Source organism: Gossypium hirsutum, chromosome D10 (assembly GCF_007990345.1).
Source record: "Gossypium hirsutum isolate 1008001.06 chromosome D10, Gossypium_hirsutum_v2.1, whole genome shotgun sequence".
Taxonomy (NCBI): Eukaryota; Viridiplantae; Streptophyta; class Magnoliopsida; order Malvales; family Malvaceae; genus Gossypium; species Gossypium hirsutum.
Window position 1 is genome coordinate 26,107,943 of NC_053446.1, and position 25,436 is coordinate 26,133,378.

At 36.2% G+C, this 25,436-nt stretch overlaps 2 protein-coding genes across 9 annotated transcripts; one reads left to right on the forward strand and one right to left on the reverse strand.

Annotated features, from left to right (window-relative positions):
• The first annotated feature begins 5,732 nt into the window (after positions 1-5,732).
• On the forward strand, positions 5,733-9,832 carry LOC107914751 (pentatricopeptide repeat-containing protein At1g63330). Of its 8 annotated transcripts, none has more exons than XM_041102276.1 (5): positions 5,733-8,320; positions 8,430-8,520; positions 8,813-9,004; positions 9,307-9,459; positions 9,565-9,832. In XM_041102276.1, exon 1 carries the CDS (start codon positions 5,963-5,965, stop codon positions 7,841-7,843), a length of 1,881 nt encoding a protein of 626 aa, XP_040958210.1. In that variant the 5' UTR covers positions 5,733-5,962; the 3' UTR covers positions 7,844-8,320; positions 8,430-8,520; positions 8,813-9,004; positions 9,307-9,459; positions 9,565-9,832. The 8 variants fall into 8 exon arrangements, 7 of the variants coding, with proteins under 7 accessions (XP_040958210.1, XP_016699259.1, XP_016699260.1 ...); XR_005919295.1 differs by having other exon boundaries at positions 5,754-5,966; positions 6,979-8,320; positions 9,282-9,797; XM_016843771.2 differs by having other exon boundaries at positions 5,754-8,320; positions 9,282-9,459.
• Positions 9,833-9,967: 135 nt separating this feature from the next.
• On the reverse strand, positions 9,968-12,070 carry LOC107914752 (glycerol-3-phosphate acyltransferase RAM2). Its single transcript, XM_016843775.2, has 2 exons — positions 11,456-12,070; positions 9,968-11,356 (listed from the first exon to the last, which is right to left on the reverse strand). Exons 1-2 carry the CDS (start codon positions 12,068-12,070, stop codon positions 10,457-10,459), a joined length of 1,515 nt encoding a protein of 504 aa, XP_016699264.2. The 3' UTR covers positions 9,968-10,456.
• Positions 12,071-25,436: the final 13,366 nt, after the last annotated feature.

The following is a 25,436-nucleotide window of genomic DNA, read 5'->3' on the forward strand; positions in this document are numbered from 1 at the left end:
AGAGAAAAAAGAAGGTAAAAGAATAGTTTTACCATGTAGAAGTATTTTTGTCATTTTACATGAATTTTTATGATATTAATGTGATAATAAATTTATAAAATTAAATTTATTTAAAAAGGAATTAGTGAGAAGGATTGAGAATAGGAAATTATGGAAAGCGAATGAAAATTGGGAATAGGAAAATTACAAACTCCAAAAAGTGCAAATATTTTATGGAATGAAAATGGATAATAAATCGTTGACCGCTCAAAAACCAAATTTACTTGGAATTATCATGATCATCAATATTAGGTTAAATTGCACCGAAGGTCTTTAAATTATTAGTAGATTTATGTTTTGGTCATTTAACATAAAAATTTTACAAAATGATTACTTAACTATTCAAAAAGTGATGTAGGGCCTTCTATATTTGTACCATTTGCACCAATCGAAAGCCCTCTTTTCCTTTCTCTTTTATAGTTCAATTTTTTTCATAAAACAATTTTGAACATTAAAAATCTGTGAACTAAAATCTAAATAACTTTATTCTCTGATCTCCTTAGATCGACTTAGATCTACGATATGTTTTTCTACTCATTAACGAGTATTGATCCACTGTACCGATAGTCAATCATTACTTAGAGCTTGCTAGTCAAGTTTTTTTAAAAAGAAAAAAATTAACTGTCTAGTAACTTAAATAAAAACTTCCAAATAGTTCAATGACTTAAATAAAAACTTTTTCACCATCATTAAAAGGCCAATTAGGCCACTAATTAAAATAGAAAAAGAATCATGTTTAAATCAATGGGGGTGAGAACTTTCTTTTTGGTGGAAATACATACAACTTAAAAATAAAAGACTAAACAAAAGACATCTGTGTGGACTCCTCCATCAACCATAAACTGGTTCTTCTATACCTTACTGCCTTAGCGATCTTGTACATTTATTTTCCTCTTTAGAAGTATGCTGAATATTCTAGTGACTAAAAAGCTTCAATACCGTATGGATTCTCCTTACAAATGCGGAACTGGAGTTTACTTGAATGTCATCCTTGATTATGTTAATAGCTTCAATATTGTCTATCTGAATTAAAACATTTTCAAACCTCCAATCTGTCACAAGATTCAAACTGTCCAAAATACACCAAAGTTTAGAATCAAGGACAGTACAATTACCCAAGTACCTGTTAAAGCCAATAATCTATCCCCCATTATGATCTCTCAAAAGCCCTCCAGGTACAGTGAAAGCATCCTCATGTCTAACCGAGCCATCTGAGTTCAAGTACACCCAACTGTTCGATGGAAAGAATCAACAATCAATATTGAAGATTTGGAAGTTGATGCGGTCGTTGAAAGCACCAAAAATATCCTATCCCTAATAAATAATGAAAAAGAATAGTAAAAGGGAAGTAGGGTCAAATCCTTAAGGACTGGATTTGCACAATATCTTGTTCTGTGAAATCCTGGCAGAATCTTGCCTAAGAAAACCTGCATGCCTGGAAAAAAATAAAAATAACAGAATTAAAGGTTTGGATATGAAAATGAAAAATAAAATAAAAACAGAATTAAGAATATTGAATCGAAAATTTGAGAAATTAAAAATAGAGTTGAGAGAAAGGAAATTCTTATGGGAGATTCCAGCCTCCAGTTGTCTCCTTCTGCCTTAGGTTCAATCCTCGGCTTTTAAATGATCCTTCCCAAACCGAATAAGCCAGTTATAGTGGAAGAGGACGCCTACGACTACCAGCTCCAAAGATTTAGACTTACGATTTAGTGGAACCTGACTCTAGCTAACAATCGTTTCTGTGGGATCGTCTTATGCTAGATCAACGCTTCTCAATGGCGAATCCCATGCCATTTTGTCTCTTAGGCTCACCAACCTCTGACGCAGTAAGCTAACGAACCGACTGTGCAGCCTTCCCAAAATATACAAAGCAGCCGCCTTTGCATACGTTGAAAAGCTTACTTCTTAAGGGACATGGACGGAAGCGTCAGCTCCGTAGTGCGGAGAAATGATGAATACTCGGCGAGGAGGCTAAGTACGAACTCTAAGCCTCAAGAACCCTTTTTGGGAAATATCGACAGCTTTCGGCTAGATGAGTTTAGTGGCTCATGGTTGTGGTGGAAAAGAAAATAAATAAAATAAAAATGGAGATTTTATTGAAAGAAAATATGAGAAGAACAAAAGCCTAGACTTTTGGGGAAAAAGTGTTTACAGAAAAAGATGGATCTCTTTTGAGTCACTTCACCCCCTATTTATAGTGCTAGGGGAGATAGTCTAATCCTACTTAAATTCCCAAAAGATAAATACATTTAATTAAATATAAATAAAATAAAATCCTAAAATTAAATAATCCTTAATAATTATATTAATATTAATTATCCTAATATAATTAAAATAGAGTCTGATAGAATAAAATCTCTTCTTTTTGCATTTCAACCATTGTGTCCTCCATGCTTGCACTTTTGGCACCAACTTTTCATTGTGTCGCACATTGACCCATTGTATCTCTAAATTCACGCTTTTGGCCCTTAATTTTGCTTTTGCCTCAAATTTAGTCCCTATGAGATAAAAGATCATAAATAGCTCAAACTAGCAGGATCATACTCAGAATAAATACATAATTAATACATAAAAATACGTTATTCTAGAGTGTTATCAGAAGCACATGAATCTGTTACAAAAGCATACTACTTAGCCCAACTAAGAGAAACTTTGATAACTAAATCTGAACTCCAAGCTAGGCCTTGGAAAATATAGAGATTTCGCTTTTTCCAAATGCGCCAAATTATGATCCTGAACAAACAATGCCAATTAACCCGTCTTGCTAAATTGACAGTTTGTTGATTTCTGAGGTTATGCTTCATCCATTCAAAGAGGGACCCAGAGTAAAAAGTAGGAAGCTCATTTGATGGGATTAAATGGTTCCAAATATCCCTTGCTGCAGTACAATCCCGAAGAGTGTGTAGCACATCTTCACACTTATGCCCACAGATTCCACACGTAGGATCAATTCCTATTCCTCTTATTATCTTTTCCGCATTGGTGAGTAACCTTTGTCTAAACGCAAGCCATAAGAAAAATCTTACCCTTTGTGGTCTTTGAAACTTCCACGGTAACTACCAAATAGCTTCTTTCGAATTCCATGAGTCTTCTCATATTTTTTCATACGCACTTTTGATGGAGAATGAACTAGATATGGTACCTCCCTAGATAATTCTATCAGCACCCAAGTTTGACTGGGGGGAATCCCACAATCTTCCAAATTACATCATCTGAAACCCAAAGACGGAAGAACTCCAAATGCCAATCACCATTCTCAGTAACCATATCACTAAGTGTGCATTCCATGTCCAAAGTAGAACTAGGAGGTATCTGTTTACACAAAGTCCCAAAGTTTGGTATCTAAGGATTTCTCCAACAGTTAATACTTTTACCCTTTCCAATAGACTAAAGAATATTCTCATGAAGAAGAGGCTATACATTTGAGAGTGATCTCCACAAAAAAAAAACTTCCTCCCCTTGATAAAGTCTTTCTTAATCTCTCCTGAACCTTATTTTTTAATTTGAGAACTTTGACTCACAAAGTAGACGAGCTAGAAACGATATTAAAACCTAGCTTGATCATAAATGAAGCGTTGTGATCCTGCAAGGACCTTAAACCAAGCTCACCATGTTGTTTGGGTTGACAAACCGTATCCCAACTCACCAAGGCTGTCTTTTTAGTACCATTACAAGACCCTCAAATAAACTGTCTAACCATTCGTTCAATCTCGTCGCACAAGCCCTTAGGGATCATCATCAATTGCATAAAGAAGCTTGGGATAGAAAGTAAGACGGATTGTGCCAATGTTACTCTACTAGCTAGGGAGAGCTGTCTAGCATCCCAACTACAAAGTTTGCTTCGCGCCTTGTCCACAACAAAATGCAAGGTGTTGTTCGTCACCTTTTTGTGAAAGAGAGGGACTCCTAAATACACGCCGAGATTTTGCACCATCTGAAACCCAAACAACTTGCTAATGCACCCTTTAAAGTCTTCTTTAATGCCTTTGGAGAAGAAAATGCTCGATTTTTGCATGTTGCCAATATGCCTTGAAGAATAAAACATATCTAATACTTCTTTAATAGCCCTTGCCTGTTTTTCCTCCGTTTGACCAGAGAGAATCAAATCGTCTGCAAAAAAGAGATGGGACAAAAATGGACCTGATCTAGACAACTAGATAGGAGACCATTTACCATTATCAATGGTTGCATGAATACCATGCCCCAACTACACCATGCAAAGAATAAAAAGGTAAGGTGAAAGTGGACATCCTTGTCGAACTCCTCTTGTCGGCCTAGACTTCTGTCTTGGCACCCGATTTCAAAGAACTTGTATAGTAGAACTAGAAATAGCCGACATAATGACATTACAAAGGAAATTAGGTATACCTGCTGCCTGAAGTGAAGCTTCAATGAAATCCCAACGAACTCGATCATAAGCTTTTTCAAGATTTATTTTAATGGCTATCCACCTTTTATTCTTCTGTTTGTGGGTTTGAGAACTTTGCTCTACTTTCCGATTATTGTATTATATTTTCCTTAAATTTAAAACAAAATCTAGCCCCAAATTTTTATTTTTCACAGGATAAATATCAAAATTATATATGAAGTTTGATCTAATGTGGAATGTCGTATGTGAACTTTGATTTCGTGCAATTTTATATATGAAATTTTGATTTGATTTAATTTTCACAAATTACTGACAACATTAGCAAATTAACATAATTTTATATTGATATATTGCATACACAAATAATTATGTTAATCTAATATGTACATAAATGTATGTATTCATTTTTTTAAATGTATGCAGTTGAATTAAAATTAAAGTTTTATGTATACATATAAATCAAAGTTTAAATTTCATATGCATAATTACACCAAATCAAAATTCATATATTAAATTAGATACTAAATGAAGGTTGACGTGATTTCAATAAAATGAAGTGGAGCGTCAACTTTCAAGCTTAGTTCCTTCATTAATTACACCATTTGAAGTTTAGAGTTTTTGAATTTATTGAGAGAAACTTCATAGCGTATGTAAGATATGGTTTGTTCGCTATTTCTATTTAGAGATTTTGTGAATGGATTTTTAGTTTGTTAATATTTTTGAAAATTAAATTTAGATACCTAAATAAAAAATGGTTAATGCTTTAAAAACCACCAAAAACCTAACCTTCATCACTAAAATTAGAGTTGATTATAGATTGGACTGGATCAAATCAAGTAAAAAATTTAGGCCCGTTTTTTTAGTTCGAATTCAGTCCTACCTAAAAATTGAATTTAAATTTTACCTAAATCCGATTCAAATAAAAATATTAAAAACCTTAGCTTAGCTCGGCCCGCTCGTATTAAAATTTTATATATAAAAATAAATTTAAAAAATATAATACATCAAATATACTAAACACAATAAATAAATGTTTCCCAACAAATGAAAAAATTAAAAAATAAACTTAAATAACACTAAAATAAGCTCAATTTAACAAATAAATACTTATAAAATAGTAGTAAAATTAATAATAATTACCAAATTAATAAAAATAAGAGTTATACAATAAAATAATAATAATATAATAAAAAATTGATGCAAAACAATAAAAAACCGTAACAGATTTTTTTCAAATTTGGACTAAATTGAGTCCGGGTCAAAAAAATTTTTACCCGAGTCTCGGTCCCTTTAAAAAATGAATTTTATTTTATTTTTCCCTAAATAAATTTTCAGTATATTCTTTTTCCAAAACCGTCTCATGTTTGACATGAGGATGATGAGGTCCAACCAAAACTAGTTCAAACCAGTAACAACAAAGTTCCATCCGATCCGTACCCGCTCCAGACCTCTAAATTTGAGTATCGAACACAACTTCTTCTGGTAGTGCCGCCATTCGTTGTTTCATTCCAAGCTCAGCTCTTTCTTTTTCATTTTGCTTATTTTCAAGATATGGGTAAGCTTAATTCTTCTTTATTTCTTCGCTCTATTGTTAATGGTGGAAAGAATCTTTATAATTTCCACTCTTCTATTTCTTATTCTTTTAAAACCCTTGCTACCCACATCGATGCTTTGAGTAAGAATTCCATGTCTGTGAGGGGAAAGCGAAAAAAGTATGATAGCTTTGATAATGTTGATGATGCTTTCACTTTATTTAATAAGATGATTGAGAAGCACCCAAAGCCTTCCATTGTGGAATTCACTCAATTATTAGGAGCCATTGTTAGAATGAAACGTTATGCCACTGTTGTTTTTATGTGTAGCCAGATGGAATTATTAGGAGTTCCCCATAATGTTTATTCTTTGAGCATCTTGATTAATTGCTTTTGTCAATTAGGTCATATTGATTTTGGGTTTTCTGTTTTGGGGAAAATGCTGAAGTTAGGGGTTGAGCCTAGTGTTGTAACTTTGTCCACTTTGATTAATGGGCTTTGTAGGCAAAGTAAGATTTCTCTGGCTGTGAAATTGTTTGATGAAATGGTTGAAAAAGGTTATCAACTTAATTTAATTGTTTACAGTACAATACTTAATGGGTTGTGTAAAACCGGGTCCGGGAATACTGATCGAGCTGTTAGGTTTCTAAGAATGATGGAAGAAAGAGGTTTTGAACCCAATATTGTAGCATATAACACTGTCATTGACTGTCTTTGTAAGAAGGGATCACTAAATGAGGCACTTGATCTCTTCTCTCATGTGACGGGTAAGGGCATTAGACCAAATACCATTACCTACAATTGCTTAATTCATGCTATGTGTAATTCGGGCCAGCAGAGGGAGGCAACAAGGTTTTTGAATGAAATGGTGGATAACAATATTTCACTTAATATTGTCACGTATAATATATTGATCAATGCACATTGCAAGGATGGGATGATTGTTGATGCTGTAAATATTGTTGGCACAATGAGAAAGCGAGGCATTGAGCCTGATGTTATCACGTATAATATATTGGTTGATGCACATTGCAGAGAAGGGATGGTTTCTGAAGCTGAAAATATTGTTGACACAATGAGAAAGCAAGGCATTGAGCCAAATGTTGTTACCTATAATACATTAATAAAAGACCATTGCTTGCGAGATAGAATGGACGAAGCTAGAGAAGTATTACAGTTGATGATTAAGAAGGGTTGTGCACCTGATATACGTAGTTACAACATCATGATCAACGGATATTGCAAAGCTGAAAGGTTTGATGAAGCAATGGAACTCTTTCATGAAATATCTCGAAAAGGACCAGTCCCAGATACTGTCACATACAACACTCTTATGCAAGGTATGTGTAAATTAGGGAGAGTTTCAACTGCATGTGAACTTTTCAGAAAGATGATTGCTTCTAGACAAGTTCCAGATGTAGTGACCTTTCATATTTTGCTGGATGGTTTATGCAAAAGAGGTAAACTCGAAGAGGCATTGAAACTTTTTCAAGCAATGTGGAACAGCGAGTTGGAACTCAGTATTGTCTGTTATAATATACTAATTGATGGCTTGTGCAAAGCTGGGCATATTGAAGTTGGAAAGGAATTGTTTCATAAACTCTCGGTGAATAGTTTAAAGCCTGATGTTTACACATATGCCATAATGGTTAATGGATTTTGCAATGAGGGATTGGTAGATGAAGCATACCAGTTATTTAGGAGCATGGGAGATAATGATTGTTTGCCTAATAGCTGTTGTTATAATGTAATGATCCAAGGATTTCTTCGAAACAGCTATACCTTAAAGGCAACACAACTTCTTACGGAAATGGTCAGTAAGGGCTTTTCTGCAGATTTATGCACTGCTACCTTGTTTTTGGATCTGATCTTACGATCTGATAAATCAATATTGATCTGAATTGTTCCACAGATAGAGTAGAGATCGTCACTTGTGAATTTGAATAAATTTGTTCATAGCCAACTTGGACTGTTGTGATAAGTTAAAAGTTTTGGAAAGTACAATGAGTGTTAAGATCTATTTTCAGTTTAGCCGATGTACTGTAAACATGTTTCACTTTTCACCAGTGATCTTTTTGAGTAGAATTTCTTCTCAAACCTCTCAAGTGAAAATCTTGCTGCTGGTAACGTTGAAAACCTAAAAATCGGGGAGAAAATTGTGGAGACTCTATTCTATCTGCAGCTGTAATCTGTACCTCCACCTTTCTTCATTGGGATGGTTGTTTTCTGCTTACTGGAGCCTGTATTCAGCACCAATGAGAATATTGTGGGAAAATCCTCAACACTTCAACGCTTCACTGCAAAAGTTCCAAAAAACTCAACACTTCACCTGCCAAAAGCTGGAGCAGTTGGCTGTCTCAATCAGCAACTCCAGCAGGTGCCTCTTTGATTCTCTCTTTTCTTAAAATGCTTATGCTTTAGTTATGTAGTTTAGGAATATATGAAGAAAGGATTACTTCTAATGTCTGGTGAGTTTTTGTTTCCAGGTTAAGCTTATTTGCTGCCAGTCTGCCAAGGATGTTACATGTGGTCTCCTGCCAAAGTCTCCCTCAGCCGCATCCAGCATCATATTGGACGGTAAGTCTTCTTTAAAGCTAAGTGAAATGGATTCATATTTGTGTTATGTAGATCTTAAATTTGACAAAGAGAAATGGTTCAAAGAAAGTTTTTTAATCCTTATCAGGTAAAACAATTTTAAGCTAGTTTACCAAATTGGTGGGTTTGAGATTAAATACAATATGTCTAGTTTACCAAATTCATACCTAATGGTCTAAAATATTGCTGCTACACCTTTATGAGCACACTCACAGATTACTAAGCTACACAAACTGAATTTGATCTGATCTATGGTATCGATTCTGTTTACCAGGATATACTTTCTGCTGTAGGTGGTATTATGTGGGTCAGTGAATGGACAGCTCTGAAGAATCCTGTTGCTCAGCAGTTTTAGCTACTCTTTACAGTGATTACATGCTTGCGTCTTAGACTGCAAAGATAACCCGTCAGGATGATTCATTCAAACCATGGTCCATCAGATCTTAGAAATTTTGCCGAATGACAGGTATGGTGTTTCCTTTATAAGGGAAATATGTTTGCAAGTTCCGTTTCATTCTTTAGGCAAGTAGGGTCATCTTAGGCAAAGGGATTTTGCCACAGGGTCTTTGACTAGTTTGCCTAGTCGTCTATTCTTGCAAGGAAGTGGGCTTTTCCATTGTTTTGTTTGAAGTAAAGGCTTGTTTATGTAAAAGATGCAGCTAAGAATTAGTAGTCATGTTAATCATTCCCACTTGAAAGTAGTATAATAATCTTTGCTTTCTGGCTGATTATGTCTTGGGCAGTAACTTGCAATATGTTGCATCACAGAGAGGAGCTTCAATTCCAGGTGGTGCAACAGCTGCTTGCACTGATGGCTTCAAGTTTCTTAATTTAGCTAAATCCAATCGTAACGTAGCTCTTGGAGGCCTTGTGTATGGGCCTTTCCTTAATGAAACATACATGTAAATCTTTCACCTAAAGGTACAAGCAACCATAGTGCATATTGTTGGATTATTTGAAGCTGTATAAAAAGTAAAAACCATGTTTTTCCTGCAAATTTTAGTTTAAGTAGTTTGTTCTACACAGGTGAACTCCAGTGCGGCTCACCTGCACCAAGGAAGAAGTAATGTGGCTAGAACTTGGGTACTTTGAAGAGTAAAGTTGTTAAGTTCATTAATTCATTTTTGGCTTCATGTAAAACAATTGCTTTGAGTTTGGTTGTATGGTTTAGGGATACAGGAATGACTGCATTTTTTTTCAATGAACACTAATTGCTTGTTGGAATTTAACTATGGATAAGACATACGCATTTCATGCAATTGCTTTGAATTTGGAAATGAGATCCTTTTATTCATTCTCGGACAGGTTAAAATTATAAAATTTCTGACGAATACTGATTATTGTATTTTGTTGTATGATCAAAGTGATGATTAACAGGAAAAGGATGGCTATGATTTCAGCATGGTTCTAATAAAGCTTTGCACAAGGATATCGAAGTTGCATTTTCTGCATTAACCATTACGAAAAGTTGGCTCACACAATTCAATTCATACCATTACAAAAATTTCTACATGGTTCTAGTAAGGTTCGCTTAGCATCATAATGAAAAGTTGAATCACTGAAACATTAAATGCATACCATTACGAAAGATGGCTTACATTCAACCAGCCTTGAACAGATAATGAACCAAATTTCTAGAGAGCTCCACTCGCTATGCATACTAGTTTCTTGCAATCTCATCAGATTCACTTGTTCACTGCAATACATAAATAATTTCTTTCTTATTCTCCATTTTGACTATATAAATGGAGTAAACGACTCGAATAATTTGACTTCATCTTGAGCAGAATCGGGCTTAGAAAATCATACTCAATTGAGCTCTAGCTGAATATCAAACTAGGAGTATTGAACTGAGCTTTAGGTCAAGATTCTCATCAGCATGACTCGGATATAAATCACTTGGAAACAACATATAAGATTAACATCCCATCACTTTATTGGCTGGAAGCTTAGGTTTCTCAACCACAGTGCCATCGTTTCCAGCCAGGGCCCGGTACTTATCTTTCCTGGTAAAATTTGTGCACTCGTATGAAAGAGTTGCAGCAATCACCCTTTGGATGTAATTGGCAACCTCATGGCTGGACTTTCCTGAGCTGCACGTTAGCTCCGGTGGCAACTTGTTTAAGAAGGTTACTTCATATGCTGGGGTAGGGTTCATGAAGAAGTAGAAGGGGTCCATCCCTTTCCATCCTCTGGCTGTGGTGCCATGAAACATGCTCATACGGTTCACCATGGCAACCGGCACAAGCTGGTCAGTTAATTCAGCAAACAGAGATGAAAACCTAAGAAGGAATGGTTCACGGCAGGTGGTTCCTTCGGGGCAGATAGCTAGGTCACCCTCTTGAAGCAGCTTCTTAATCATGGCGGCATCCGTGGCTCGGTCTCTGCTTAGTTTAACAAGTTTAATGGGTGAGATGATCTCGGAGAGGCGAGAAATGGAGTAGGTGACTGCAGAGATAGGGCGTCCAAGAGCAGTACAAAGAAAGATTGGGTCAAGTAAGGTTCTATGTGAGCAAATGAAGAGGACACCAGATTGACCGGTTGATTTTTTGACTGGTGGAGGCGGGGTTCCCTTGACAGTGACTCGAACTGCAAGTGCCCAGAAAGCATAGTAGACTATCGACATTGGGAGGAGCGACCCTGCTGCAATGCGCAAGCAGGCCAGGGGGAAACCAATTGGGGTCCACAGAATTATCAGAAGAGCCATCAGAGGTGTTGGCTTTTGAACAAGCCGTCCATCATGAAAAATTACAGGTTTTGGGAGCTTCTCGATTGCAACTGCCTTTGTTTCTGGATTTGGTGGCACAAGGTAACCTTCCTGCAATATTTTTCCATGTATTGGATAGTTGATCGTGTACATGTATATATATATGTATATATATGTATATTTGAAAACTTGTTTTTGCTAATTACATACTTTGCACATTGCCATGAAGGGAATATCAGTGTGCCTATCTCCAAGTCCAACATCTGGCTTCGTCTCGCCGAAAGCCTTTTTAAGAGCATCCGCCTTGTTCTTCCCAACGAGTACCCCTGGCTTACAAACAAATCCTGTAGCTCTACCTTTGTAAGTTCCTATCTCAGTGCCTAAAACCATATCAACCCCTAACAGATCTTTCAAGAATGCTTCCACCATAATCCTAGGATTCGCAGTAAGGACGCAACGTTTCCCGCACGAGGTAAAAACTCTCCACGACTCGGGGTGCAGATCACTGGAGTAGAACTTGGGCAGCACTGCTCGTGCCACCGACTCTATGTCGCTCACTTTCATCCCAACAAAAGTTGCGAATATAAGAACTTGGATGCCGGCGGACTCGGACACAAAGTAGTAAAGAAGTCCGGCAAGCGGTGAAGCTAAGAGCAAGAAAAGGAGCCTCAAGACTCCACTAACTTCGAAGGCAACCAAAGCGAAATAAGGGAAAGAGCTACGGCCTATGAGCAAGGTGCCGTCCATGTCAGCCACCACAGTGTGCTTTTCTCGGCCTACAGATGGACATTTTTCAACGGTAGGGAAAGGGTTAGAGGTAACCATGTTTTATAAAAACCAAATCAACCAAGGTGGAAAAAACTTGATGCATGTGTTGCAGAGGTGAAGCTGCATTATATAGAGTGGAAAGGGACGAAGAGGGATGTTAAAGGACAAGAAAGGGAGTGGTTTGTGAGAAAAAATAGGACAGGCGCCGTAATTAGCAGGCAGCAATGGAAGAACCGAGGGGAAGGCTTTGTTGTGGTTTGTGTGGCGGGTAAGAATAAAAAATTATGGGGAGTTAGGTGCTCGGTTTGCATCGCCAACCCAAATGTTTGTCAAGCCTTTTTGTCTGTATTATAAGTTTAGTCCAAGGATGCTGTAGTCTTGTATTTTACTGGTTCAGCAAACCATTTCTCTTTTGAAGCTGCCGAATCTTAGGGACTTTCAATCCTCATTTTCCATTTAATACTTCCAAGGGTTAATATATTCCGATGTTAGGAGTTTATACATACTTCTTGTTAAATTTGTTAAACTTCAAAAGGGTAAGTATTTTTTTTTAGATAATTGTTGGAACACGTTGATATAACATTCACGACTAATAGTACAGTGACACGTTTTATTTTTGTTACATATCAAAATGTGAGGTTATTATGTGTCACCACGCTATTGGTCACTAGTGTCATATCTACATATTTAAACATGTTAGTCAAATATTTAAGAAAAGTATCAAGTTGGCTTACAATTTACATGTTTAAGTACTAGTTAGATTACTGTATGTATTTTAACTTATAAGTAAGGATAGGTTCAGTATAAAAAATTAATTTTGTAGAAAAAAACTTATAATTATTATTGTTGCTTATATATATATATATATAAAACTTTTACTAGTTTTTTTGTTGCATATGAATATACACATTTATTTTTTAATATAATTTTTATTTTATGTGATTAATATAAATAACTATTATAAAATATAATTAAACTTATAAAATATTCTAGAAGAATAAAATATTTTCAAATTATAACTAATGTAATTATATAATATTTAAAAAATAATAGAAACAAAAACATGCTCAAGCATATTTAAAATTGCAATGGATCATCATCTCCTACTCAAATTCACATTTTGTATTGCATGGATTCTATTGGTTAAAACTTCTTTCTAGTCTCTTTCAATTTCAAAATTTAGTAAATTAGTCCCTCTAAAAAAATCAAAGTAATTTAATCCCATCAATTTCAAAAGTGAAAAATTAAGGACAATTAATTATGACGCTAACATTTTCCATCAATTATACATGATTTTGATTGGTATAATAATAAATTTAGCCCTCAAAGTTTACATATTCTGTCAATTTGGTCCTAATTTAAAAAAAATTATCCCGCAACATTTGTGTAAATGAAGAGGCTGAATTAGTTAAACTTTTTAGAATTAAGGCCAAAATGACAAAAAATGTAAACATCGAAGGCTAGATTTATTATTATACCAATCGAAATTATGTACAATTGAATAATAGAAAACATTAACTCTATGATTAATTGTCCTTAGTTGCTTGCTTTCAAAATTGATAGGGATTAAATTATTTAATTTTTTAAAAAAAGGACCAATTTGCTCAATTTCGAAATTGAAAGAAACTAATTTTCAATAAAATTCTTTTGTTTCAATTTATCATAACTTTCATCATCTTGAATCTTGATTTTTTTAAGAATGATTTTTTTAATAATAATAATTATTATTATTATTGAATTCAACTAAATCACAATACATGTGAAATTAGTGATGTAAATTATAGATGTTGAACTATAAATAAATATTATCATTATAATCTTACATTGTATATGGACATAAAAACATAGTAGAGAAAACAAAATCTACCATCCATCCTAAAACCGATTTCCATCCCACCACTAAAATGTTCCACCCTTTAAACCTCGTTTCATACTCATGGAATTGCATGAATAAAGTTGATATTATTTAAATGCTATTATTTAGTATTTATAATATAAATCTTAATTTTATTTTGTATATGATTATAATACTACTTCAATAATAATTAATCTATACTATTTATAAAGTTTTTTATTGAGTTGGTGTCACCCATCAATCGAATCCCAACTCAGATAGGAAAAATTACTTTAATGTCCTTTCTCATTTTAAATAAATTATATTATAAAAAAATCAATAAAATTGAGTTAGCAAAACCTTAAATTTACCACTTAATCAATTTTATTTTGATTTTTTATTATCTTATTTTTTTATACATTTTAATTTTATTATGCACGCTTAATTACATAATATTGTTTATAACGCCCTGACTTCTTAAATTTTGTTTTTCCAAGCTTTGTCATAATTAAGTATTTGTATCAATGGTTAAGTGCCTTAATTCTGTGTTGGAATTCTTAGGTCCGAGTCTCATTTCAAGTGTATTGTTCCTATGCCTAACTCACGCCACAATTGGGATTTTCAAAGAAAAAAAGAAATTTTTCTTTTTGGTGCTCTTCTATTCATCTGTCCCTTCAATTGTGTTTTGGAAATTTTTCTTCAAACATTGGATTGCTGTTCGTGGGTCTTCCTTTTTTGCTTCTATTAGGTAACATATTAATTAGTTTTTGATTGTTTTATTTGGGGGGTTTTGAGGTGCGATAGGTGTTGTGAAATTTGGTTATTGATGGTAATTAGTTTGTTGCGTTTAGGAGAGAGTCGAGGGACGTTGGGAACTTCTGCAATATCGTAATTTTGAGGGGTTGCGATTCAATTATAGGTAAGAGTGTGGAAGGGTGTTAGTGTTATTAATGAGTTCGATTCTTGGCTATTTTGTGCCTAAGTGCTGCAATTAATCGTTTTGTTTGACATATTTAGGTCTAGGGAGTTCTGTGGTTGCATTTTTGTCGAAATCGAGCTAGGTGTGTAACGAGAAACTCAAAAAATAGAGATCGATGAAAGTCAAAAATTGGGCCTCTTGATGCCACATGGCCAACACAGGGCTTCGACCATTTTGGGCCGTGTGGCCACACGGATGTGTGGGCCGTGTGCCAGGCCGTGTGGGCCCACATGGGCATGTGGGCTCAAATTTTAAAAATTTGTCCTAGGATTGTACATGTCATCTCGATCGACTGTGGGCCTTCCCTAGGATCGGTATGTGTGGTATAAGCCTAAAAGCATGAAATCTGCTACTCTATTAGATTGAAATTGATGTAAATAACATCAATATGAGTATTATGAAATACAATATGTATGATCTGTTATGTTATGTATAAGCATGTGTAATATCTATTATACGAGCATGCATGATATCTGTGAATATATTTTGTTTGATATTCTGTCTGTACCTGACTATGGGGCGGGATTTGTATTATGAGGAGGAAGTGTTCTGTGTGAGGTGATATCTCGCCATTATACTCGCAGCATTGCTGCGATTATTCTGAAAAGTGTCGTATAGACACTATGTGGTGTGTAGGATTGGGTGGATGTTTTATACCCCACATGGTGTGATAGGATGGCCGGAGTTGGTTTGTAGAGGATTGGGGTAGGATTCTTCATATTTGTATTTGTATAATTTTGATTTTATAAAAGGTTTACATCTATATCTGTTCTAAATGAGATTGAATCTGAATTTCTATTTATATACGCATTACACACTGAGTTTCAAAACTCACTCTTTGTTTGTTTGTTCTGCTCAGGTAACCCTCAGATTTAGGCTGGTCGGTGCGACGGAAGCTCAGTGGTGACCACATTTCTGTAAAATTTCATTCTTTTAAAATTAGTTTAAACTTTTCTGTTTTTGAGAGTTTTGTAATTTTGAGACTCTCCGAACTTTTTGGGACTGTTTTTGGTTTTGGATTTTATTTTGGTTTTCTAAGCATAACAACTAATAAAATGGTTTTTCTGAAAACGACAACTTTTCTAAAATAACGGTTTTCAAGAAACAATTTGATTTGCCAAAATATGACATTTTAAAGAAACTCCGTTGCAAAACATTCGATTTAATAGAAAGGCATAAACGAGCAACGATTTAAAATCAAATAAGTATATCAATAAGTTTTCCAAACAAATCAGACATACTAAGTAACAACAGTTACGGTGATTTGCGAATAACGAATAAGCTGTTTTAAAATTTTCTTCGTAACATTTCCAAATTCGGCCATAACGTCTAGGCGAGGTTTGGGGTGTTACATTGTTGATTGAGATGGTGTCACAAATGAACTCAACACCATGATAAATAATTGTATTCATTTAGTAATATTAATTTGTGTATTCATGTGTTTAGATTTCATTTTACTTACTATTTCATGTGTTATTATTATTAACTAATTTAAAATCATACATTTTATTATTTATTGTATGTTATTGTTAAACACAAATCTATATTCTAAATATGTAGTTTTTACATGCATACGCGTGTAATAAAATTTCTACTTTAAAATAACATCCTTTTATTAATAATTAATATACTCAATTGTTAAGTTCAAACAAATATACACACACAAAAAAAAACACTATTATATGATTTTATCTATCATTACTAATTAATTAATATTATTTTTTTAATATGTTGAATTCAATTTAACTCAATTGCATAGTTTAATTAAATAAAAATTTTATTATTAAAAAAACTTATTTTTAATGTTAATTTAGTAATATAATGAATAATAAAGTATATTTTTGTTGATTCAAAAGTTTCTTCAAACTCGTGTTTTTATATATATACTTTTTTTTGTGCATCGTATTATTCAATTACATTTTAATTAGTAATATGTGGAAAAAACAATGCAGCATATTATAAACAAATAACTTCAAATAGATAAAACTATATTTATATTTTGATATAAAAAGAACGATTGAAAATGTTATAATTTTACTTCATTTACAAGCTTTTATTTATATTTTTTTATGAAAAATTAAATCAATTATTTTAATCAATGAAAATTGAAAATATAAAATTTTAAATTAATATAAAATTTAAACCCGAAATATTTAAAGTATAAAAATATTGTGAGAAAATACTCAATACTTCAATACTTCACTGAAAAAGTTCGAAAAAAGCTCTTCACTCAGTGACAGAGTCAAGGGGCTGGCAGGGGTCTGATCCCCCTAAAATAGAAGATTTTTCAATTACACTCTTTTATAATTTATGAAATTTTAAATTAGTAATGATAAAATTTTACTTTGAACCTCAAAATAATAAAAATTTGATTTAGTGTTCCTTTACATAGAAGATGCAACTAAACATAAGAAATATTTGTCTTCAAGTGTCATTCCCACTTAAAATAGCGGGGTATGGAGATAAATACCCACAATATATGCATAACGGATAGGAGCTTCAGATCTAGCTCGTGCAATACTGATGGCTTCAAGTGGCTTGATTCAACTAAACCCAATGCTATTGTAGCTTGATTCATACGTCGATTCTGATGCTAGCAGTGCCATCTTTGTGGCCCTTATTAGAGTTTGTTAAAATAATTAAGCAGTTGTGGCTATTTGTAATTTGTTAGAAATTGTTAGTAGCAATTATCTACTAAGAGTTGTATAAATACATATATTGAGCTTCTAATGAAAACAAGAATAGATTCACACAAAATTTAGTATTAAGTTTGATTTCCTTTGCTGTTATTAGTTCTTTGTTGTTAAGCATCATACTCATCTTGAGCCACCATTCGCCACTCTTTATGTGCAAATGCTTCACAGAGCGATGTTCTCTCTCCCATCATTTGCTTTACGAAAAAGACATTTACTGGTGGATGCTTCTTCTGGTGTAATTCCAACTGTTTTTCATTCTTCGCAGTGGTAGGCATAATGATTCCAATAGAAAATCTAGAATAACAAAAGAGAGCAACTGAAGCTAGTGTTATCCCCATGTTAGTTCAACTATTGGATTCCATAACCACCTTGACCAAAAACCATATGGCCGCTTCTCTGTCTTGTTTTCCACAGAGTTCACATAAGTTAAACCAACCGTCAGTACCAAAGCAGAAGAGGTTCTGATGTTTATCAACTCCACCAGAGACCTGTTGCTAGGTTCATGCAGGAATCTATTTTGTTGAATCATCGTTTTGCCTTGTTGAGACTGATGAGTTGAGATCACTTGCAAGGGTTCTTGAAAAAATAGATGCTAGAGTGTCTGAAGCATCTTGAGGAAAAAGCTCTACATACTTTGGAAAGGAATTTTCGGATGCCTGAGATCAAGCAGAAGCATGTTTCATCAGCTTAGATGACTTTAGTGGATTTAACTCAATGAGGCTATAGTAGTATGAAGTCTCTTTTAGCCAGAATACGTACTCACTTGAATGGGCTTCATGGCCAGTCTACTTATTTGTAGACAATTCAATGGCTATAGTAGTATCAATTTTGTGTTTTTTCTGTTTCGGAGAAGAGATTTTTCGAGTGGTAGATATTAAAAGCACACTGTTGGTGATATAGCTTGGAATTGAATTGTTTCGTTATAACCTCTGTGGTTAGTTTTTCCTTTCCCACTGTCTAGTAAATACTTTACCTGTAGCTTCTGTGATTCTCCTCTATTGGATAAATAGTTGAGAAAATTTTGAACTGATGGTCTTGAATTCATCAGCTTAATAACCAAAGAGTGAATGTTTAGCATGCCTCTTTGTACGTGACATGTGACAGCCCAAAATTGACCCTAGTCGGGAAGTGGTTTCGGGACCACAAAACCGAGTCTTATAAATAATTAAAGATTATATTCTGTGTTTATGATGTGCGTAAATGCTTGTGTGATAGTTCCATACTTTAATTTGGTCAGTGTATGTGGAATTTATTAGTAGGGACTTATGTGAGACAATTTAGAAATATGCTAGGCAAGTGTTCAAGTGGCCATTAATATATGTGGGAAAGTGTTTGTCCTTGCATGTCAAATTAGCCAAATTAAAGCATAGTGGCTGGCCATGCTATGGGTGGAAACATGTCACCAACATGTTATGCTAGTGATGTATGCTAAGAACAATAAAATAAAGAGCATGGTAATTAAACAATGAAAGGAAGGGTGATGAAAAAAAAAATGGTCTCATCCATACCCCCCCTTGTTGCCGTGAGTTGAAGAAAGAAAACAAAAAAAAAATGTGTTCATTCTTGAACACCTTTGGCCGAATAGAGGAAAGAAAGGAAGGGGAAGAGCTTGAGAAAATCGGCTATGGTGGTTTGCTAGACTAAGGTATGTTTGATGTTGTTCTTGAGATGCATGCATGTTTTAGTAGTTGACTTGAGTTCTAAAAACCCATGGTTCAATTTTGTGGATTGATGATGATTTTGTTGTAAACATTAATGAAAATTTGCCAATGAGTTATTTATTGATTATTATAAAGCTTACTATAATCTATGTGTGTGAAAGTCAAATCAATATATATATTATTCTGAAAGTAATACTTGAATAGTCGATTAATGACTATTTTAAATTTTGTTGAACTTAAGCTCAAGAGCAAAAGGGAACTAGATCCGATAAAGGCAAAGAAAAGATCACTGAGTAACCGAGTTGGAACCGTCTTACCCAACACAAGGTAAGTCATTAAGCATGTAGTTGGTATTATTTCAAATGGTCATAATGTATGTATTGATGCTGAATGGAATGAATAAATATACATATATATATGCATGTACGTATGTGATGATGAAATTGTTGAATGAAAAGAAAAGAGGTAAGATGCACTGAGTTGTTGATCTCGGCACTAAACGTGCGGGTATAACCATTTATGACCATGAGATTGGCGCTAAGTGCGCGGGATTAAATTGTACAGCACTAAGTGTGCGATTTGACTATGTTGCACTAAGTGTGCGAAATGAATATGATGCACTAAGTGTGCGAATTGACCATGCGGCACTAAGTGTGCGAGTTTGACTATGTAGCACTAAGTGTGCGATTTGATTACGTAGCACTAAGTGTGCGAGTTGATTATATAGCACTGAGTGTGCGGACTCAATATACATTCGTGAATCATTATGGACACTATGTGTGCGACACTATTGAGACGATCGCGGACAGCGGATCGGGTAAGTGTCTTGAGTACATGGCTAATAGATGCTATGCTTATACTTGGTGTTGAGCTCGGTAAGTTTGAACCTATGTGACAACTATACTTGAAGTCACGTACATAAAATTTATCGTAGGATGGGTGAAAGGCCGTTTAGTCGTTTGATTGTAACGAAAATAAATTGATTTATGAAAATGCTTCAATGTCCTATTGATGAGTATATGGAATGTGAATGCATGAATTGATATGAAATTGAATCGATAGGTTGGAGGAACTATGGTATGGTTCGGAATGGATGGAGTAATTAGCCTCGTTCCATTTTGTTTTCTCTTGTGATAATGTTATTGATGGATGGTAGTGCATAGCTTATGACTTACTGAGTTATAAACTCACTCGGTGTTTCCTTGTCACCTATTCTAGGTTTCTTGGACACATCTCTTTTTGCGTGATCGGGCCGTCATCGAAGTCATCACACCGGATAGCAAGTTTTGGTACTTTCTTCTTAGTTGGCTTAGAAGAACATTTTGGCATGTATAAGCTATTACGTTGTGTTTGAACTTTGGCATGTAAACTTTAAGCCATGCGAAAATGGCACGAATGTTCGATTGTGTTGGATCAAGGGTAGGCATGAAATGGACCTAGTTACTTTCGTAACAGATGCTGGCAGTAGCAGTGTCATGAGATTGAAAAATCACTAAAAATAGTAGGAGTGGAATTAATTGATGAATAAATTATGTAATCGAAGCTCGATGAGTCTGTTTTCATGAGGAAGTAACGAAAAGATCATATGGGCAGTATATTAAGAGATAATCAGATTTTTGTGGGACCGGGCCAGAACGGTTTCTGGATTCCCTGCTCCGACTTTGGAAATTCATTATAAATTAACCAGAGATAATTAGGGGTCATACCATATATGTATAGATTCCTCTCTGAGTCTAGTTTTCATAGAAACAAACGACATCAGTATTGAAGCCCCGTGCAGGGAGATATCCAAGTCGTAATGGGAAAAGGTCAGTGTAGTCGACCCCTGCAACATGGGAGACTTTGACTAATAAACTGTACTAATTGGCCCGACCAAAAATTCTAGAAAAAAATCCATAGATGGGCACATGAGTCTAGTTTCTGAGAAAAATTACGAAACTGATTTTCGAGTTACGAAACTCAAGATATGATTTTTAAAACGACTAGTACACAGATTGGGCAGTGTCTGGAAAATAAATTTTATAAGGGGTTAAAGTCAGTTAACACCTCGTGTTCGACTCCGGTGTCGGTTTCGGGTTCGGGGTGTTACATTTGATTGGTATCAGAGCTATGGTTTAGTCGGTTCTAGGACTACCATAGCACGTATGAGTCTAGCTATACATGCCTTAATGTTAATGTTTAAAAGGGTGATGACTTCTGACGGTTGAAATGTTTTTGTTTTGATTAGTAAATGGATCCCGGTGTAGAAAGAACCCTAGCGGATGACGTTGAGAGCGTAGCGGCTGCTCCTGCACAAGGGACGCCGCCTGTTGAACCTCAGTCATCTGCGAATAATCAAGGTGAGGGGGCTAAACAAGCCTTCTTTACCATGATGAATGAGTGGGTCGCGCAATATGCCCGAACCAACCTGGCTGTCCAACAATTTTCAAATTTGAATAATCCACCCCAAGAGCCTGTAATGCCATCAGTCGCTGATCCTGTGAGGCTGAGTAAGCCACCTGTAGAATTGATTAGGAAGCGTGGGGCCGAGGAGTTCAAGGCCATAGTAACTGATGATGCCGAAAGGGCCGAGTTCTGGCTTGATAACACCATTCGGGTGTTCGATGAATTGTCATGCACACCTGACGATTGTCTAAAATGTGCTGTATCTTTGTTGCGAGACTCAGCCTACTATTGGTGGAGGACCTTGATTTCCATAGTCCCGAACGAGCGAGTAACTTGGGACTTCTTTCAAACGGAATTCCGAAAGAAATTTATTAGCCAACGGTTCATTGATCAGAAGCGTAAGGAGTTCTTGGAACTCAAGCAAGGCCGTATGACTGTATCTGAATACGAACATGAATTCGTAAGACTCAGTAGGTATGCCCGGGAGTGTGTAGCTGATGAGGTTGCTATGTGCAAAAGATTCGAGGAAGGATTGAATGAAGATTTAAAGCTACTAATGGGTATTTGGAAATAAAAGAATTCGTAACACTAGTCGAACGAGCCTGCAAGGCGGAAGAACTTGGAAAGGAGAAGAGGAAGGCTGAATTTGAAGCTAGAGATTATTGTAAAAGATCGACGGGTAAAGCTCCGTTCTCAGCTGTAAAGAAGTTCAGGGAGGACATTAATAAGTCGAGGGCGACTGCGGGAATTTCCATCAGGGCAAGACCATCGATGGGCTCCCGAGCTACTTCGGTAGCTAGTGTGGGCAATAATCGTCACGAGAAACCTGAATGTCCCCAATGTGGAAGACGACACCTAGGTGAATGTTGGGGCAAGTCTACTAGCAGGGCCTATTACGGATGCGGTTCGAAGGACCACTTCATTAGAGATTGCACGGAGCTGGATGAGAAGAATAAGATTCAAGGTGCAAGACCTAGTGGAGTGACATCTAGAGGTAGACCACCGAGAATTTTAGGAGGCAGGGGTGGTAGTCAGAGGGGGGCCTCTGATACGGCCGATCGAGCCGAGAACTGTACTCCTGCTAGAGCATATGCCATTCGCGCATGAGAGGAGGCATCCTCCCCCGACGTCATCACTGGTACCTTCACTCTCTTTGATACTAATGTGATTGCATTGATTGACCCTGGTTCTACTCATTCATATGTATGCGAAACCTTAGCAACCAGTAAGACTCTACCTGTTGAGTCTACTGAGCTCGTAATTCGAGTATCAAACCCTTTAGGTCAATGCGTACTTGTTGATAAAGTGTGTAAGAGATGCCCTCTAATAATCCGAGTTGAGTCTGCGGACTTAAGGGGGTTGCCAGCTGTAATATCAGCAATGTTGGCCCAGAAATATGTAAGGAAAGGGTGCGAAGCATACCTTGCATATGTACTTGATGACAAGGAGTTAGAAAAGAAACCCGAATCGGTGCCGGTGGTTTGTGAATACCCGGATGTTTTTCCTGAAGAGTTACCGGGTTTGCCACCTGTTCGGGAGGTAGAGTTTGGTATTGAGCTTGTACCTGGAACTACGCCAATTTCGATCGCTCCGTATCGTATGGCACTAACCGAGTTAAAAGAGTTGAAAGCTCAGTTGCAAGAATTGACGGATAGAGGTTTCGCTCGACCGAGTTTCTCACCTTGGGGTGCACCAGTATTGTTCGTGAAAAAGAAGGACGGAACCATGAGGTTGTGCATTGACTATCGTCAACTGAATAAAGTGACGATAAAGAATAAGTATCCGTTACCGCGTATTGATGATCTGTTCGATCAATTAAAGGGAGCATCGGTGTTTTCAAAGATAGATTTGAGATCGGGTTATTATCAGTTGCGGATTCGAGATTCGGACGTACCCAAAACTGCTTTCAGAACGAGGTACGGTCACTACGAGTTCTTAGTGATGCCGTTCGGGCTCACTAATGCCCCTGCGGTGTTTATGGATTTGATGAATCGGATCTTCAGGCCGTATTTGGATCGGTTCGTAGTTGTGTTTATTGATGACATCTTGGTCTATTCAAGAGATGAGACCGAACATGCTGAGCATCTGAGGCAAGTGTTGCAAATTTGCGGGATAAGCAGTTATATGCTAAGTTCAGTAAGTGTGAGTTCTGGTTAAGAGAGGTTAGCTTCTTGGGTCATGTGGTATTTGCATCGGGTATTCGAGTTGACCCGAGCAAAATTTCAGCCATACTTAACTGGAAGCCTCCGAGAAATGTTACCGAAGTCCGGAGCTTTCTAGGGCTCACCGGTTATTACCGACGATTTGTCAAAGGTTTCTCGATGATAGCCACACCAATGACGAAGCTACTTCAAAAGGATGTTAAGTTCGAATGGACGGAGAAATGTCAGAAAAGCTTCGATCAACTGAAAACTCATTTGACTGAAGCTCCAATTTTGGTGCAACCCGAATCGGGTAAAGAGTTTGTCATTTATAGTGACGCATCCCTACTTGGGTTGGGTTGCGTATTGATGCAAGAAGGTCGAGTTGTGGCCTATGCGTCAAGACAATTGAAGCCACACGAGAGAAATTATCCGACCCATGATCTCGAACTAGCCGCCATTGTGTTTGCATTGAAAATATGGCGACATTATTTGTTTGGTGAGAAGTGCCATGTGTTTTCGGATCACAAAAGTCTCAAATATTTGATGACTCAACGAGACTTGAATCTGCGACAAAGACGTTGGCTTGAGTTGTTGAAAGATTACGAGCTTGTCATTGATTACCACCCGGGAAAGGCTAATGTGGTTGCGGACGCCTTAAGCCGGAAATCACTGTTTGCTTTGCGAGCGATGAATGTACACTTGTCTGTTCTACCTGACAATGTGTTAGTAGCTGAATTAAAAGCCAAACCATTATTGACTCATCAAATTCTTGAAGCTCAGGAAGTCGATGATGAATTGGTTGCAAAACGAGCTGAGTGTGTTCCGAACAAGGAATCGGAGTTTCAGATTGATGATGATGGTTGTTTGAGGCTTAGAAGTCGTTTGTGTGTTCCAAGGAATTCGGAACTCATTCCGATGATTCTGAACGAAGCCCATTATAGCCGAATGTCAATTCACCCGGGGAGCACGAAAATGTACAACGACTTGAAACGTCGGTTTTGGTGGCATGGTATGAAACGAGACATCTCCGACTTTGTTTCGAGATGTTTAATATGTCAACAAGTGAAAGCGGAACATCAAGTGCCTTCAGGGTTACTTCAGCCGATCATGATACCCGAGTGGAAATGGGACCGAGTCACAATGGACTTTGTGTCCGGACTGCCATTGTCCGCAAGTAAGAAGGATGCGATTTGGGTTGTTGTTGATAGGCTGACTAAGTCGGCTCACTTTATCCCCGTGCGTACGGATTTTTCATTGGATAAACTAGCCGAATTGTATGTTTCTCAGATTGTGAGATTACATGGAGTACCTATTTCTATCGTGTCGGATAGAGATCCGAGATTCACCTCGCGATTTTGGAAGAAATTGCAAGAAGCTTTGGGTACCAAGCTGCATTTTAGCACCGCTTTTCATCCCCAAACTGATGGTCAATCCGAGCGGATAATTCAGATACTCGAGGATATGCTGAGATGCTGCATCCTTGAGTTTAGTGGTTCATGGGAACGGTATGTACCTTTGATTGAATTCGCTTACAACAATAGTTTTCAATCAAGTATTAAGATGGCACCTTATGAGGCTTTGTACGGTCGTAAATGCCGTACACCATTGTTTTGGACCGAGCTCGATGAAAGTAAAATTTTCGGAGTTGATTTGATTAAAGATGCCGAACAGAAAGTAAAGGTAATCCGTGAAAGTCTGAAAGCAGCCACAGATCGTCAGAAATC

Coding starts and splice junctions, on each gene's coding strand:
- LOC107914751 (XM_041102276.1), top strand. CDS start 5,963: ATGGGTAAGCTTAATTCTTCTTTATTTCTTCGCTCTATTGTTAATGGT.
- LOC107914752 (XM_016843775.2), bottom strand. CDS start 12,070: ATGGTTACCTCTAACCCTTTCCCTACCGTTGAAAAATGTCCATCTGTA. Junction 11,357..11,455: donor CCTTCATGGCAATGTGCAAA/GTATGTAATTAG, acceptor AAAATATTGCAG/GAAGGTTACCTTGTGCCACC.